The following is a 17,484-nucleotide window of genomic DNA, read 5'->3' as shown; positions in this document are numbered from 1 at the left end:
TAGTGTCAGTTTCTGACCGTTAGATCAAGTAAAAATCACATCAGTTTAAAAAAATATGCAGCACATGCGGTTTCTGATACAAATCTGACGGCTGAAAAATAGAGAACTACCAGTAGATCATTTTTTCTGGTCCTACCAGAGAAACTCCAGCGAAACAATGCATTTTTGTTGCGACCAAACAATAAAATATTGAATAAACCATACGCAAGAAGACAACGAGATGGCTAGTGCAATATATTCGAGCATAAAACATATTAAGCAACACACATGATTCTTCAACAAGTTATTATTAAACAAAATACAGCAAAAGAATTATTAAAGAAAAGAAATAAGCAGCTTCACATCACGTGCGACTCAAATGCGTTCACTTGCCTTTGTCGTAGCAACTAAGAAAATTTGTCAACTCGTATTTATGCGCAAAGCGAGAAATCCGAAGAAATGTTTTGATTCAAGAATGTCTTGAACCACCACCACATTATGGAAACACGATTTGAATTATCGAACAAGGCTATTTAAGATATATCAAGCCACCGTATTTAAGCAAGTAAAAGATTATAGTAGATTCCACCCCTCCAATCTCAAAAGCAAGTTATGACTTGTAAAGATGTAAACGTCACTGATATACATGTTAGCTATTTTAAGATGTTCTAATCCCAGATTTCTTGCACCGATTTAATAATTTCCAGTTGCCTTCCACAAAATATCATACGCAGTTTTATGTATATTAAGTTCGCAACAAGTGCTTTCAACATCTTTCTCAGATACCGCACAAGAAATTTATGGCGTTAAAAGAAGACGACCAAGAGGGCCACAAATATGCAGACCGATTTACCTGATAGAGAAACAGTGATATCTACACCACGCTATTAATGTGAGTAATAGTATGACCCCTTCCACTTATAAGAGGCCCAATGTCTTCAGCTGCTGAACATGCTCAGGTGGGAGAGGCGGGGAAGACCAATCTGATCCCGACATTTCACCATCAACATCTTCAACAACATACTCCTAGTAGAGAAAATAAATCGACGTCAAAAGATTATCCAGCATACATGATCAACAAGACCCATTAGAATTACATTTCTACTACATATTAACATAACTGAACTGGACAGAGACTATTCACATTGTGGAAGGCCATATATATATATATATAATTTTTTTTTTTCTAGCTATTCAATCCTGTCAGGGGAAATTGGATCAAGTCAACTGATTAATAAATAGGCAGGAGAAGAGGCTAAAAAAGCTAAGCCTACGACTTTAAAATCTAAAGGGGCTGAAAAATACTCATGTTTCCAGGGGATTCCAAGTCAAGATAAAGAATCATTTCTTGTAATGCCAAGACATTCAATTCAGTCCTAAATTTTGCTATCCCGCTTTATAGGCTATTCTTTTGTCTAAAGTATTCCTCCGCAAATTAGTTGGCTATGCAAAAATTTTAATTCTACTAAAGGTAGGCAGTCGACTAAGTCGAGCTAAGATCTTAGTGCTTTGGAGGTTTAAAGAGCTACTGACCATCATTTCTGGGCTGAACTTGATATACATGGCAAAAGAAATTTATACTATTGCAGCCAATAAATAAACAAGGACGGAATAAAATCACCCTGACTCACTTTTGTTAGCATCCTTTTTGCAAGTATATGATAATGCCGTTGCCAAATTCGTTGTCCTACCATTGTAGCCACCAAGACACTATAGAATATTCCAATTAAAGTAAAAAGTCCCAGCACAATCAATGCCATTATAAACAGCAATGGTAGCCCTGCTTCACCAGCACCTCCTAGGCAACCACATTCACCTGCCATACTTGCACAGCTCTCAAAGCATGTGGTGCAGTCGGTCCACATACAAAGAGTGCCGGGTAAATGACAGTCCGCACAGACACTACAAGAATTACAAACAAGCCGGTTACCATGTTAGGTACTGAGCATTAGAGTTAGTAATTAGTAGTTAGTTAAAGAGTATGATAGACTGAAGGGTTATTTGTTAGTATTGGGTTAGAAAAGCAATTATTAGTATAAAAGGGGTTGGCAGGGATAGGGAGGCTTATGTCTGAATTGTTATGGATTGTTTTGGGCTTGGGAAACCAATAAAGGGAGAGTGGTGGTCTCTCGAATACCACCGTTTTTGGTTTTCTTGTACTTTTTATCAGTTAATTCAATGAGAATTCATTCATCTGGCTCATCAGAGTGTTAGAGTTAGCTGGCTTCCTATCATACCAACATTAATCTGATTGTCCTAAACAAAATAAAAGAAAAAAACAAGAATTTGAATTGAACACTCACACTAGTCAAATGACATTAAGAAAACATGTTATTCACACAAAAATGAGCAAAATTCACGCAGGGTTAAAGAGATAAAGGATCAATGACCATGTAGCAATTGATGCAGGGATTCTGTAAGATGTGAAGACATCAGTAAGTACACCAAAAAGAACTCCAAGCCAAAACTTGGCCTCAGTGTCTTCAAATATTCGAAGTTTATTTCCTTTTTTCTTTTCCGGTTAGGAAAAATGAAGACAAAATCTTTGCACTAGTGTGCCGGCTGTTACAATTCCCTATTTCCATAAGGAACGTTGATGAAAAAAGAAGAGTGAAGGTATAGGAGGAGGAAGGGCATTAGATATTTGTTTCTTGCAACTCATTACGTTATCTCTTATTATGAAAATTTACCAAATGAGCAAAAGATTTGAAATAACTTTGGAGAAGAAAAAATGGTAACTAACGAGATAAATTCAATTTGCAACTGACTTCTTTAGAAATTCTAAACCAAAAACAAAAAACCGAGAAGGGAAAAACAAAGTAATAACTATGATCAAATTAATTGATACTAAAAGATAAATATATCATCAACTACAAATTTTCCAAAGTAAATAAAGCAGAGTTATACCCAGGATGACAGCAACAAAGACATAACTCTCGGCAAGGTTGGGCCAAATCATTGCGCACTCTTCGATCATAACAAGTAATGAAGCATCCAGATAATCCAAGCAAAGCAAAAAACAATAGAGCTCCTGCATTCATTCAACAAGATCAAAATGCAAATTACCATAACAAACAAACAGGCAAGAAGTGGCAATAAATTATTAGTCTGAATTTTCAAAAGAAAAACGAGAACTGAATAAATGCAATCAAAGCATATATCATAAACATTGGCATGACTGAAAACTAGATCTGTATTCGGATATTTCATTACAAAATTCCCAGGAAAAAAGATGTAATATCGAAAACTATATCAAACTGCCGAAGCCAGATGTAATAAAAATGAATTTTGTCCTACGGTAAAAAAATAAATAAATAAATGAGTAAGTGCAGCAGAATTATAAATGTTGAAGTATTAAAAAAGAAAGGATTTTGTGAATGTTTTGCTAACATGCAAAACTACATTTTGAATTATAAAAGTGGTGCACACTTCATTTCCTTTTGGTATAAATAGTGGACTGCCAAAACACGAAATAAAAGCATTGGACTACAGGACTAACAAAAGCCACCAGGTTTAGGTGATAACATCATGAAGGCCGGACAGAGCAGAAGGGTAGAACCATTAGCCAATGGTAAGTAACTAGAATAGTGGACCACCTAATCCTAATGAACCACGGTCTTCTACGTGACCTTTACTGATTCATCATATCACTTTCAGATAATAGAGTGGTCTCATTAACAGCACAACAAACGCATTGCAACCTGATCCAATAGTACGGCTTTATCTAACAATACAATCACCTTCCCGTACTTCTTTAGTTACAAATATTAATAATAATTTTTTTTCACAGGCATCCTCAACGCATAATATATTTCTAATCAAAACAATAAATTAATTCAGTAGTGGCAATATTTATACAGCTAAAAATCAAGGTAAAACTTGATGCATCTCACTAGTTATTAAATTCCATAAAAAACTCAAATGTCAATCTGCAAGGAATAAAATGACAAATTTCATACATGATAGAATACCTGTATAAGCATTTAAAGACTATTAACTTGAGTAGTTGAGGAATGAGATTTTACCACATATATAATAGAAAGTGACCTCACTATCAAAATCCCATGCACGGCGAATCCAGGATTGCTGGTAACCATCTATCAAATACACCAGATATGCCAATGAAGAAATCACCTGCAGACGAACAGAAACACATGGATTTAAAATTTAAAAAGAAGTCCTAAAAGCCTAAGAATAAATAACAGACAGAAATGAACAACCAATGACCTACAAGCTGAACAGTCAGAAATATAAACATGATGTCTCTAGTCACAAAAAATCGGAATTTCAAGGTTCTCCATTTCCTATCAGCAGCAGCATGAACTCTCAAATGGTAAGGAGCTTTGCAGGTTGTGCAATGAGCAAATGCAAAGCCTTCCTGCAAAATTGAAGTAGTACAATCAGATCTAACTAGTAAAGAGTGCATTATCAAGAAATCCATATACGTTGGTTGATATCTCAAACTTATTCAGTAATTTGCCTTCATTCAATTTAACACCATGCAAAATAACATCACAACCACATATTCAACTCACTAAAGACTACCCTATGCACCAAAATCATGTTAGCGTCTAATTCAATTTTGTAACTCACAGATGTTGCAACGACAGCTAATTTTTTCCTGTATATCCACACGGCAATAGTTTCCTTATGAGGATGCAAGAAAAAACACACCACAACAAGTTACAAAATTAAATTGCCTTCTTTATATTTATGGATATACAAAAATAAACCAAAACATCCTTGCAACTTCTTAACTTTTTCTTTTTTTCTCGGGGGCTCTTCTTAATCTTGCATGTGGACACACCTCTACTTTCTAAACGTAAGCAACAAGCATGCGCTTGACACAATCACATGATTATGATACTATATTCACCAACTCTAAATTCAAAAACAAGAATTTCCTTTAAAAAAAAAAATGTAGATTGCCCACATACCCTTATGGCTCGCCAATGATCCAAGCATTCTCGGTGCACATATTTCGATGTTCCCTTGCACTTACAAGGAGCTATAAAATCCCTACCTGAGCAATAAGGGGAAAAAAAAGTAATATATACTTTAGTGATCCTAATAAAAAACTGAACTATTGAATGAGCAAGCAAGCACGTGATTGTACTTTAATTGTACTTCAACGATTCATATAAATTGTCCCGAGCTTAGTCAGCTCAGCAGCCAAATCCAATTACCATTACTTCGCGTAGTTGACTTCAATTTTTCCAATAAATAAATAAATAAAAGAACCATATACCTCAATATTACACAATTTTCTCGAGAACCAAACATCCGATTGGTACCGAATTCCAGCGACAAAATTCGAAATGCATGAATCAGAATTCGATGAACTGGAAGAATTAAACATAGAGAGAAAGAGAGACAGAGAGAGAAAATAATCAATTACCGTCAGTTTCAAGGCAAATTCGGCATTGGATTTGTTCTCCGGGGCCTGCCTCGAGGTCGATCTCGTTGGGGTCAGTGATCGGAGACGGCGGGACGAGAGGGGAAGCTTCCAAGGGATCCGCCATTGAATCGCGACCGGAGAATTCAGAAGAAATGAGTCTGAGACGAAGGTATAATTTAGCCTAATTCCCAATTCTCTCTCTCTCTCCAATGAGAGAGAAATTTCAATTGTCAATTTCTGTGCTCCTTCAGGTTTCTGAAGAGGAGTCATATTTAATAGAAATGGTGGTGTTTGTGGGAAATCCCAATTCCGATTCCAAAACGTCCACGTTTCGATTTCTGTTCATAGCAAATGTCGCTTTTCTCTTTTTATTTTTTTTTTGCTTTTTTGTTTAGGCAATTTGTATGTAAAAACTGCTTGTTACCCGTTGGATTAATTTTATTATAAATTCTTAATACGCGCATAGATTGGTCGTTGAAAAACTAATTAAGCGGTTAAAAAAATAAATTAATAATTTAAACAGTAAGAGGTTTTTTCTTTTAAGATTTCTTTTAAAGTCTTAAAGGAGACTTTTAAGTTTTTTATTATTTGTTTATTTTGAGGGTTACAGTTTTCTTTTTTTAAGTTTTAAGACTTGTAAAATAATATTAGGGTAGCTTCTTTCTAATTTTTTTTGTTATCTATTAAATAAATGGAGATTTTTATTTTTTAACTCAGAAAAAATGTATTTCCATTAAAATATAAAGTTGGATGTTTTGTAATTATACTAGTATTTGAAATGATATCCTAAAAAATAAAAATATATTTATCTTGTACAAAAGAATTTCAATTAAAACTCTGCAACATCAATTCACTCGCAAGATTTTATTTACCGAGTTTTATAACTTATTAGCAATTAGCATTTCCAATTAAACCTAAAAGAGTTGGTAGATTAATTTTGGTGATAAATACGGTCGTCATAGCATTACTTATTACTCCTTAGAACTACACAAGTAAAATTGAAGTAAAAGTCTACTAAAAAATAACCACAAATTTTTTTGTATTAAAATAAGAATTATTTTTGGGAACTCTTTAAAAAGATAGCAAAGACAATGGTGTATATTTGTTTATACTGAGGCCTCGTTCACTTCATCGATTCGAGTTTTTAATTCGAACTGAGATGTGACATTTTCTAAAAACTTTTTACTGTAGCAGAAAAAGTTAGATGTGACATTTTCTGATAGTATTTTACTGTAAAAACCTAAAACTGAAACTCAAATCGGTGAAATGAACGAGGCCTGAGTTTTTATAACCAATTCCCTTGGATTGTCGTTTCAATTCTTCTGCATAGAAAACAATACACCATGTTTCCTCTGAAAACTTGTCTTTGAAATTTTGGAATCCTACTATCCTAGTGAAAAACGACAAGATAAATTAAAAGGCCGCCAACATGATGGCCAATTTGTCCAATGAACATACGTTAATTACTCCGAACATTATTAATGTGGAAAGGTTTTTTATTTTGAATAAAATTTTTCTGAAAGCCTTTCTGGCGAGGAAGTTTAAACGTCATAAAAAGCCACATGACTCTACACGGCAAAATAAATATAAAAATAGAATAATTAGTAGATATATTTTGAGTAGATAAGAGAACAGTCTAACTTATAAGCATCAAAACCGTAAGTTTATCTACGCGTAATCAGAATAGAGATGAATTAGAATATACATGATTAGATCACGCCATATAAGAGTATGTTCTAAATTAAGGGCTCGTTTGAAAGATATAGTTAAATTATGATTTTTGATTCTGATATTTGAAATTTAAATTTTTTATAAGAGAAAAACATTGTAGTAGAATTAAGGGAGAAAGTGGAAAATAGGCCAAGACTTGAGATCAATTAAAATTAATAGGCCAATAGTTTACATAAGTTAATAAATATGTCAAATTACTGTTTTCGTCCATAACTTGTCTGGTTATGAACCATAACTTGATAAATTATTTTCAGTTTTTGTCCATAACTTGTCTGGTTATGAACCATAACTTGACAAGTTTGTACATAACTTATCTGGTTATGAACCATAACTTAACAAGTTATGACCTATTAATTTTTATAACTAAAAGTTGGCCTATATATTTTCTTAAGCTTTTCATATTGACTTATTTCCTACTATTTCCCTAGAATTAATTATTTGAGTTTAAGTATATAAAATAAATGGGCCTAAGTTTTTTGATTGAGCTTCGAATTTGCACATGTATATATATTGTCTATTAAAAAGAACTTTTTTAAGGGGAGGACTTTGGGGTGTTAATCTATTACACAGTTTCCTCAAAAGCCATATTTAAATACATCATAACAATAACCCTCTAAAAAATTCAAAATCTGAAACTTCTTTTTTATCAGACAAGTTATTGGATCAATATAATTACAAGCTTTCACAAACAATGATCAAACTTCGACAAAAGGAAAGCCTTACCGCATATAATTGTCTATAAAATCTTGCATAACACTGTCTTCTAAAAAGTTTTAGATAAAGATAAAGGTCAGTATAAAGTCAATAGTTTGGCCATTCTATGCAGCTTCAGTTGTGCGAACAACAATTGTTGGATTTACACGATGAGTTGTATCAGGCTTTTATAATGAACATAAAATAATAAACGGTTCGTTTAATTCGCTGAATTGAGTTAAAATTTAATTTTATGTGAGAATTTTTTACTGTAATAAAAAAATTATATGTGACTATTTTTAAGAATTTTTTACTGTAATAAAATTTAAATTTTAAACTCGAATTGATAAAATGAACGGACCTAAATATACATTAATGGAAATATTGCTTTCCAATAAATTGGTATAAGTACATATATATTGCGTACAATGGCTGTTCAGACTTCTAACTAACAGATGGTCTTCTGAATTAGCTATTTAGTCACTCATACATATATATACACACACACGAGCGCGTATGTATACGTATTACTCTATTCAAGGGATAATTCTGTTCGGTTCGCTAATTTTAGTTTTTAATTTGAGTTAAGATGTGATGTTGTGTGAGAGCTTTCTACTGTAGCAAAAAAGTTAGATGTGACTGTTTCTGAGAGTTTTTTACTATAACAAAACTCGAATTCTAAACTCAAATTAGCGAAAAGAACGGGCACACGCTGAGCAATTTTGAAAGGAAAAATAAATTATAATTTATGACCAGAACATAGAAAAACCAAGGGCAAGTTTTATTTTCAAAACCATGGGATATTAGAGCATCTTTAATGTAATGTTGTAATTAATGTGCTAATAGTAAATTTTATATTTGAGTATCAAAAACACTCTTCAATGCAATGTTATTTACTATGCTAAATTTGTCATATGTTCAACTTTGTGGATTTGCCATCAAATTTAATATATAATAAATTTGACATTTGATTGTGATTGGTTGATACATTTTTTTTAATCATTACATCATTGTCACTTTCAAATTATTTTAATATTAAAAGTTTATTTCTACAATTTTTGAGTTTTAATAATTACAACAAAAGCTAGATATAGCATTTGAAATAGGCAGTTTTAAAATTTCATATGAAATTTCTGGTCACCAATTAAGAAAATAATGATAAGGATAGTTTTAACATTTTATACATAAAAAAAAGTCTCAAAGTACTAAAAAAATGATTTTTTTAAAACGTGAAGACACCTATTTAAAATTAATACAATGTATTAAAATGATATTTTCTTGGAATTATTATATTAGAAATCAAGGCACCATTCATTTTATCGATTTGAATTTAGAATTCGAGTTTTGCTATAGTAAAAATCTCTCAAAACAGTCACATCTAACTTTTTTACTATACTAAAAACTCACATAAAGGCACATCTAAACTTTGGTTTCATTCAGCTCCTTTATGGAAGATGGATAAATTTCGAGATGGAAGATATCAACGAAATTAAAAAATTCGGCCCATAACATCTATGTCAGCTTTTCTGTCTGAATGCATTCAAAATGACCCGCTTTTTAGATTATCCTTATAGAAAAATAGAAAAGAAGGGGATTCTAACACTCTTTTTTCTAGTTACTTCGTTCTCTAATTTCTATTTAATAGAATCCTTAGGAAAAGGATTTCCTTTCGACCGAGCTAAAAAATTTATCGATGTCTCTAGTAAACCAAAGCCATAATCCATACATCCCTTATCTATATATGGACAGCTATCTCTCGAGCACAGGTTTAGGTTCAACCTCAACTTGAATTAAAAACTCAAATCAGTAAATTAAACGGACCCTAAATACTTAAGGATTGTTCAGTTGTATTTTTGAGTTATGGTGACTTGAGTATAAATATTGAGTTGAATTTGAGTTATAACTTGAATTAAAGTTGTAACTTGAGTTTATGTTTGGTTGTGTACATTTGAGTTATAGTTTGAGATGAGAATCTTTTGAATTTGTGTTTAGATGGATCAAAACTTGAGTTTGTATTTAAATAGTATTTTAATAAAAACTCAATGATGATAGAAAATTTTAATAGGGTATATGGGTGAGGTTTTATTCGTCTATTCGTTGTGAACGTATAAAAAAAAGAATCATCTCAATCGGAATTAAAACGAAAAAGTTATAGTATTTTTAAGAATAGAAAAAATATTGTTCATTAACTTGAGTTTAGAAACTTGAGTTGAAAGGAAAACTTGAACTCAGATTTTAGCCTCAAACTCAAGTTAAAATTCGAGTTAAAACTCAACTTTAAACTCAAATTTTACAAACTCATGTTCAGTTCGTTGATTCGAGTTTTTAATTCGAGTTGAGATGTGACTTTATATGAGAGCTTTTTACTGTAGCAAAAAGTTAGATGTGATTGTTTCTGAGAGCTTTTTACTGTAGTAAAACTCGAATTCTAAACTTAAATCGGCGAAATGAATGGGGCCTCAAATTATAACTTGAGTTCAAATTTTTTTTGAGTTTTACTTTAAAAGAACGAACCCTTAAAAGTTCAAAGACGGCCTCGTTCATTTCGTTGATTCGAGTTTAGAATTCGAGTTTTACTACAGTAAAAAGCTCTCACAAATAATCATATCTAATTTTTTTATTACAGTAAAAAGTTCTCACATAAAATCACATTTCAATTCAAATTAAAAACTCAAATAAGTGAAATGAACGGGACGCCTACTGAAAAACAAAAAACCAGGACTCAATTATTACGAAACCAGACTCATTTGATCAATTCATTTTTTCAAAAAGTATTTGGTAGTGGGGCGTGGGTGGTCGCTAAGCTTTAAACATTTGATTGGGCGACCGGCACAAACCAAGCCAACAAAAAAAAAAAAAAGAAAAGAAAAGAAAAAAAAAGGAAGAAGCAGAGGGTAAGAGGAAGAGAGTTTAGCAGGAAAGCAAAGAAACGAGGATGTGCTACGAAGTGAAGTGCGAGGCGTGCGGGAAGACGACGTGGGGCGGCTGCGGGCGGCACGTGCGGTCGGTCCACAAGCGCATCCCGCAAGATCAGCGCTGCCTCTGCCGCGATTGGCCCGGCGTCAACCCCTCCTCCCACGCCTCTCAATCCTCCACTTGTACTATTCTCTAATTTCGCTTCACCTTTTCTCATCTTATATCTATAGATGTATGTGTTTTGTTATCTCTTGCAAGTACTTTGCTTTGCCTATTGTGTACTCGTAATTGGTTTGGAATGTTTGTTAATTCAAGTGGTTAAGGATATATGTTTTTGCGAATCGGTTAAGGATATATGTTAGTGTTGTTGTTGTTGTTTTATTCTTTTTTCTCAATTTCTTTCTTTCTTCGAGTTTTGGTTGAATTGCGGACAAAGTGCAGAAAGCAAGGAGAATATGAGTGGGTAATTGGGAATTGGGTAGTGAAATTAGATCCAATAGAAGTATATTGTATCCTTGTTCAGTTTTTACTAAGATCAGAATAATTAATTTGATTTACTATGAATTATGTACCATTCAAAACAGTTCACATATTACTCCTTTCGTTTACCTCTGTATATTACTAACGGAAATACTGACATAGCACACTATTAAGTATTAATCAAAGTTATTAAAATCTAATAAACCAATAAAAATGATTTAAGTAATAAAGAATAATAGAAAATAAATAAAAAGGGTTTTCATTATTAAAAATGGTGATAAAATTAGAAGCTAAATCTAAACGTTAAAAACGTCTGAAGTTATCTTGCAAAAAAAAAAAAAGTTGAACTTCAAACTCTTCGCGCAATTCAATTCCTCAGCCACAGAAGGATAAAGAGAAGTTCTTCGTTTGCTATTACAGATTTCAGCATTCATCTTTGCTTATATCGCATGTTCCTCTATCGATGGTTCGGGTCGGGTGTCCTTAAAAACACAAAAGGGGTTGGTTATACGCCTTATCCGCATTTTGATATCACAAATCGGGAAGTGAAAGAGATGAATCACACGGGCGAGAGGGAACAGGCTTCAAGCAAACATTTTTTTCAAGTATAGCGCGAAGTGAAAGAGATCGGGAATTACTAAACAACAAATCACAATCAGTAGAAAAAAACAAAAAGCAATAACCATGGCCTTCTTCTCCTCCACAATGCCAATATCAATATTAGAGTTTGGGAAGGGATAGGAAAAATAAAGTGAGAGAGAAGAGGGCTTCCATCTTAAAAGGTTAATATGTTTAAATGAAGTAGCTTAATATTCTTATACTTATGTTTATATTTAGATGATATGAGAATCAAGTATTTTTCCTTTAATACTCCCTTACAAAATGGTACTCCATTAGAGTCAAAGTACAATTTCTCTTCCTCACTTTTTTTCTCATCTCTCCTTAAAATATAATACCCAAAACCTTTCGAGCCTGACCAAAACAACAATGCACTACAACAAAAAAGCTTATTTGCGACGACTGAATGTCGTCGCAAAAGAGTACGTTGTCGTCGGTAATATTATATTTACGACGACAAGTCGTCGCAAATTAGTTGCCTTAAAAAATTAGATGCAAATAATATATTGCGACGATAAAGTTTTGAGATGTCGTCACTAATACATTAGCGACGATAAAGTTTTGAGATGTCGTCACTAATACATTAGCGACGACTGTCGTCGTGAATAAGTCGTCACGAATGTTCCATCAAACATGTCGTTAATGATGATGTGTTCAGTTTTTTTGTGAATCTGTGATGGTATATGTCGTCGCAAAAGGGTTAGATGTTATCGCTAGTGATTTAGACTATTTGCAACGACTTTTTTTAGATTTGGTGTCGCAAAAACTGTTTTCCTTAATTTTCTAATAATATTAATTATTAATATATAAATTAGAAGAAAATTTAATAATAAAATGAATCAATAAAATTGATATTTGCTAATAAAAAATTCATATAAAAAAGTCAACACAATAATAAAATAAGACTTAAAAAGAAAATTAATCAATCCATACAAAAAAGTATTGATAATAAGAAAAATAAAAACATATATTTTAATAATCAATCTGTATCATCGTCCTCATCCTCGTCTTCTTCTTTTCCCTCTAGCGGTGGCGGCAGACGAACCCACGGTTCAGGACGGTTAAGTAGCAAGAAATTAATGTTGGGATTCATTGTGCGCATGGTTTCTATTATCATTTGTTGGTTGTCGAACACTTTGCATTGCTCGACATAGATGTTGTTCAACCAGTTTTGGACATGCTGGGGCAAATTTATATACGACGACCCGTTCGATTGCGAAGCAGATGATGAGGTGGAAGCCCTTGAATTATTCCTCTGTGGCAATGGAAGTCCCACTCCCTTAGTGTGTCCTTTGCACTTGCCCAAGACTTGGGTCATAAATCCCTCTTCAGTGACCGGCGTCGATGAACCTTCGCCAACAGACTGTGTCATCTGTGTGGTTCGTTCTCCCTCCATCTGAGCCTGCAAAGGTAAAGGAAATAAAAATAGTATAATATGTTATGTTAAATATGAAAAAAGAAATAATTTTAAAATTTACTTACAAATGCTTGTTCCGCGTCCAGGTTGACATCGAGATGCTGTGTCGTAAAAAAAAAATTTATTTGTTACTTTTTTTGGTATGCAATTTCTTAAATATTTTATAAAAAATTCGTAAATATAAATTAACTACTTTGGTTCTATTCGTCGTCACTACGAATGTCTTCAACATCATCGGCACTTTCTACGTCATCATCATCTTCAGACTCAACGAGCTCATCTTTGATATAGTCAAACACAATTTCATCATCATCATCATTAATAAAGTCATCTTCAGCGGGCAACTTGTCCCGCAAATATGCGTCGACATCAGACGTGACAGTATTTACTTCGATATCAGGCCGATCAAATGTTAAGTTGTCCAGTTCAAGTAATTCAACTACTAACTCAACATTTTGTGATTATGTATCTTGAACTATCGTGACCTCGTCGACGTCCTCTTCTGAAAAATCCCATATATGTCGATGCCTAAAATGTTCCACAACTTTCCAATTCGGACCATTAAATAAATCATCAACGTAGAAAACCTGTTCCGCCTAGGAAGATAGAATGAAAGGTTCATTCCCATACCACGAGTCCTTAACGAAGATACTTATTATATTCTTGTATTGTTGAATTCTTCTTCTTTCTACCCGAGTGTCGAACCACTTACACTTGAAAAAGAAGACTGAATTGTTATTAATGTATAGTAATTCATAAATCTCTTCCAAAACTTCGTAGTGATTCATTTATTGGATTGGTCGCAACATCGTCTTCGCCTTGGTAATACCACATCGTATATAAAGTATTGAAACCATATTGGTGTATATGTGCTCTAACTGTTTCTATTGGAAAACACTTATGGTTTAAACACCTCCGACACAGATAACTTGTACAACCGTTTTCATCAACATAGTCTTTGACAATGTTGATAAACGTAGACAATCCTTCCCAATACTGATCAGACAACCAATTTTTCAGATGTATCAAACTCTTGTCAATTGTCATCTTGACTATAAAAATAATAACACATCTAATCATACTTTATGTTTTCTTGTGACTATATAATCACGTTCATAAAGAAAGTTTAACATTTCATGTTTCAATTTTATAAGTTTTATCAAATTTTATGAACAAGTTATTTTATTATTGTTAAAATTAATAATGTTTATAATTAAATTTTAATTTTCTTTCTATTAATATAATTAATTCTTATTAATTAAATTCGTAAAATTAATAGGTTTTAATAAAATTTCGGCATCATAACGACATATTTTTCTTATTATCTAAAAATTCAAACCTGCAAAAAAAAAAAACAGTTTTTAAAAGATTTCCGCACACCATAACTGCGAGATGTGCCACCGAGAACAATTATCAAAACTTTTAATTTCAACCTAAATCAAATTATAATCTTAAAATTTCAAAAATCTCAATATCAAATTTCAATAATATCAAAATTCATAATCTATAATCCAAAATTTAAATTATATACTAATTTTAAAATCTATAAATCAAACTTCAAAATTTGTAATCCATAATTATACACAATTCAAATAACAAAAAACCCATACATTTTAAACTAAAAAAATACAATAACTATGGAAAAACTTACGAAATTCAAACCCATTGAAACGGGGGCTGAAAACGGCAAGATAAATAGGGGCAAAGGGCGGCGGCGGCAGACTTCGATAGCGGCGGACTTTGACAGTGAGATTTTGGGATTTTTAGATGAAAAAACAAATAAAACTTATAATATTGTTGATTTTGAAGAGAATACAAGGAGATTTTGAGAGTTTGAGATCAGAAAACCGGAGAAAATCGGTGAGAGGCCGAGAGAGAAAGAGAGAAGCCGATCGAAAAAAAATGGAGGAGGAGGCTATGCTCGTGGGCATATAACAGAGTTTTTTACGACGACAAAAGAATATTTGCGACGACTAGTTCATTATTTGCGACAAAAAATGTCGTCGCAAATATAACTACATTATTTAGGGTTTATGAGGAAGGTTCTTGAATTATTATTTGCGACGACACTTATAATGTCGTCGTAAATAATTTTTAGGGACCCGCCTAATTTTCCCGCATTTTATTTTACTAAAGGAATACAAATCACTTTTTACGACGACACACGTTAATATCGTGACCAAAAAATTTTATCACCTACTAAAATAATCCTTTTTACTCGGGAAAAAATAAATAAATTAAATTTTGTCATACCTATAACGTCGTCGTAAATATTTTCGTCACAAATAACCCAAATAATAGTAGTGATGTAAGAGCGCTTCTCTACCCAAACTTCTCAACCAAACAACGACGATGGCGATCTCTCATTAGTTACCTCTACTGCAACACTCGTCTCCTCCATCGCCTTTAGCCCATCACAGTCCCCATGGTTCTCGGTTCAAATGTCACCCAAGACTAAACGCAAACATTCCCGACGAGATCCCACCGTCCCAGAGGAGAATAAACCCTCACGAGTGCTTATATGTATATATACATGTTTGTATAATAGCTGAAAAGAAGAGAAAAAGATTCAGAATAGTCGAAAGAGGTATGTATGATAAGGGTTTTTAATTTTTTTTATTCAATTTAAAATTAAATTTCTTTTTTCTTTATTATGTCCCACCTTTTAATACTTAAATCATTTTTATGTTTAATTAGGATTTAATACCTTCAGTTAATGTTTAATTATGTGTCATGTCAGTAAATTTGTTTTGTTAGTAGTATATACGGAAGTGAAGTGAATAAAGAGAGTAATTTGTTGCGTTTTCTATAGTCTGGGTGTTTTCATTTGAAAACAATTCAAAATTAAACTAAGGAAAAAGGAGAAAAAGATACAAATGACGTGAATAAATATCTGAGTATAAAAAATGTGTCTGAGCCCGGGTTCGAACCGGGGACCTCTAGTGTGTGAGACTAGCGTGATAACCAACTACACCACCCAGACGCTTATATTTTAAGCAAGGACTACATTTAAAATGAATGAAAACAACGAAAAAAAGTTACTGCTACACAAACCAGAACAATATGCTTTTGTTGGGTAGTCATGTGCTAAATTTTACTATAAGAGCCCGTTTGGTAAAGGGATTCATTTCCTAATTCGAATCATGATTCGTGGTTCACTATAGTATTTTCTCTCATAAAAAATACACGTAAATAAAAAATGGTTCTAATCCATGAACAAAACAGGCTATAAATGTTTCATGTGCTTCGTACTTGAACAGCTTTCTTCGGATCCTAATAAGACAATAGTTGCTCTTCTCTATGAGTATGTTGGTCGTCTACATGCTAGAGAGTTAATAGCTTGGGCACAGATGTTGTCAAAGCCATAAAGAAGAGTTTTTGAAAACGAGTTTGGAGTAGACCTTTCGGTTGTCGCTATGCATGCTCACTCAACCTTCACCACTCTTCATCGCTGCATGGTTTGTTTTTGGGTAATTTGTACCGGTGAACCTAAATTTTTTTATCATTATAAGTTGGATTTCAAGTTTTTAATTTTGGCATGTAGGATTTTAATTTGATAGTCTCTGTCAATGCAATTCAATAGATAACAAATATAAATTAACAAGCAACAATTAAGGTGCATTTTATATAAATATTGTGGGGTAATATTCCGTCCATGAATTTGATATTTATTAGTTATTGGACTATAATTGTAACAGTTTTTTTTTTAAATTTAATTAAGGGTTTCGATTTGAATGGTGTAGGTCATTCAGATGCACATCCCACTATTCAAGAATGCGCATTTACTCTGTGGATTGTATCTGTCGTCATGAGTTGTGTTGTTATTCCTAATGGTCTTGTCAACAATTGTTGGACTACCTGAGGCTCCGACAATGTGTCTAAGGGTTTTTCTACAATTATTTTTCTCGTGTTTTGATATGTCATAATTACTGCTTTTACCGATTTAGTTTGTACTTTTTACCCCAATTACTTTTCAGGTTGCGTTGGTGTTATAAAATTTTAGGGGTTCTTCTTTTACATTTTTGAGTTAAAATGATTTAAGTAATGATTTTGAGTTGAATTTGAGTAATAATTTGAGTTAAAGTTGTAACTTGAGTTTGTGTTTAGATGTGCACATTTGAGTTATAATTTGAATTGAGAATCTTTTTAAGTTTGTGTTTGGGTGGATCAAGACTTAAATTTGTATTTATATAGTATTTTAATAAAAACTCAATGGTGATGAAAAATTTTAATAGGGTATATGTAACACTCT

The 17,484-nt window shown here is 32.7% G+C and overlaps 1 protein-coding gene and 1 non-coding gene across 2 annotated transcripts; both read right to left on the bottom strand.

Moving 5' to 3' along the window:
• Positions 1 to 578: 578 nt before the first annotated feature.
• On the bottom strand, positions 579 to 5,628 carry LOC21403019. The gene is made up of 7 exons (XM_024167868.1): positions 5,378 to 5,628; positions 4,917 to 5,002; positions 4,211 to 4,357; positions 4,005 to 4,113; positions 2,887 to 3,010; positions 1,611 to 1,881; positions 579 to 1,005 (listed from the first exon to the last, which is right to left on the bottom strand). Exons 1-7 carry the CDS (start codon positions 5,499 to 5,501, stop codon positions 898 to 900), a joined length of 969 nt encoding a protein of 322 aa, XP_024023636.1. The 5' UTR covers positions 5,502 to 5,628; the 3' UTR covers positions 579 to 897.
• Positions 5,629 to 16,141: 10,513 nt separating this feature from the next.
• TRNAV-CAC lies at positions 16,142 to 16,215 on the bottom strand. Its single transcript has one exon. It is a non-coding gene; the product is annotated as a tRNA-Val (tRNA).
• Positions 16,216 to 17,484: the final 1,269 nt, after the last annotated feature.

This window comes from Morus notabilis, unplaced genomic scaffold (genome assembly GCF_000414095.1).
Source record: "Morus notabilis unplaced genomic scaffold, ASM41409v2 Scaffold604, whole genome shotgun sequence".
Taxonomy (NCBI): domain Eukaryota; kingdom Viridiplantae; phylum Streptophyta; class Magnoliopsida; order Rosales; family Moraceae; genus Morus; species Morus notabilis.
Note: the sequence above shows the minus strand (reverse complement) of the source record. Positions and strands in the feature narration are given on the sequence as shown.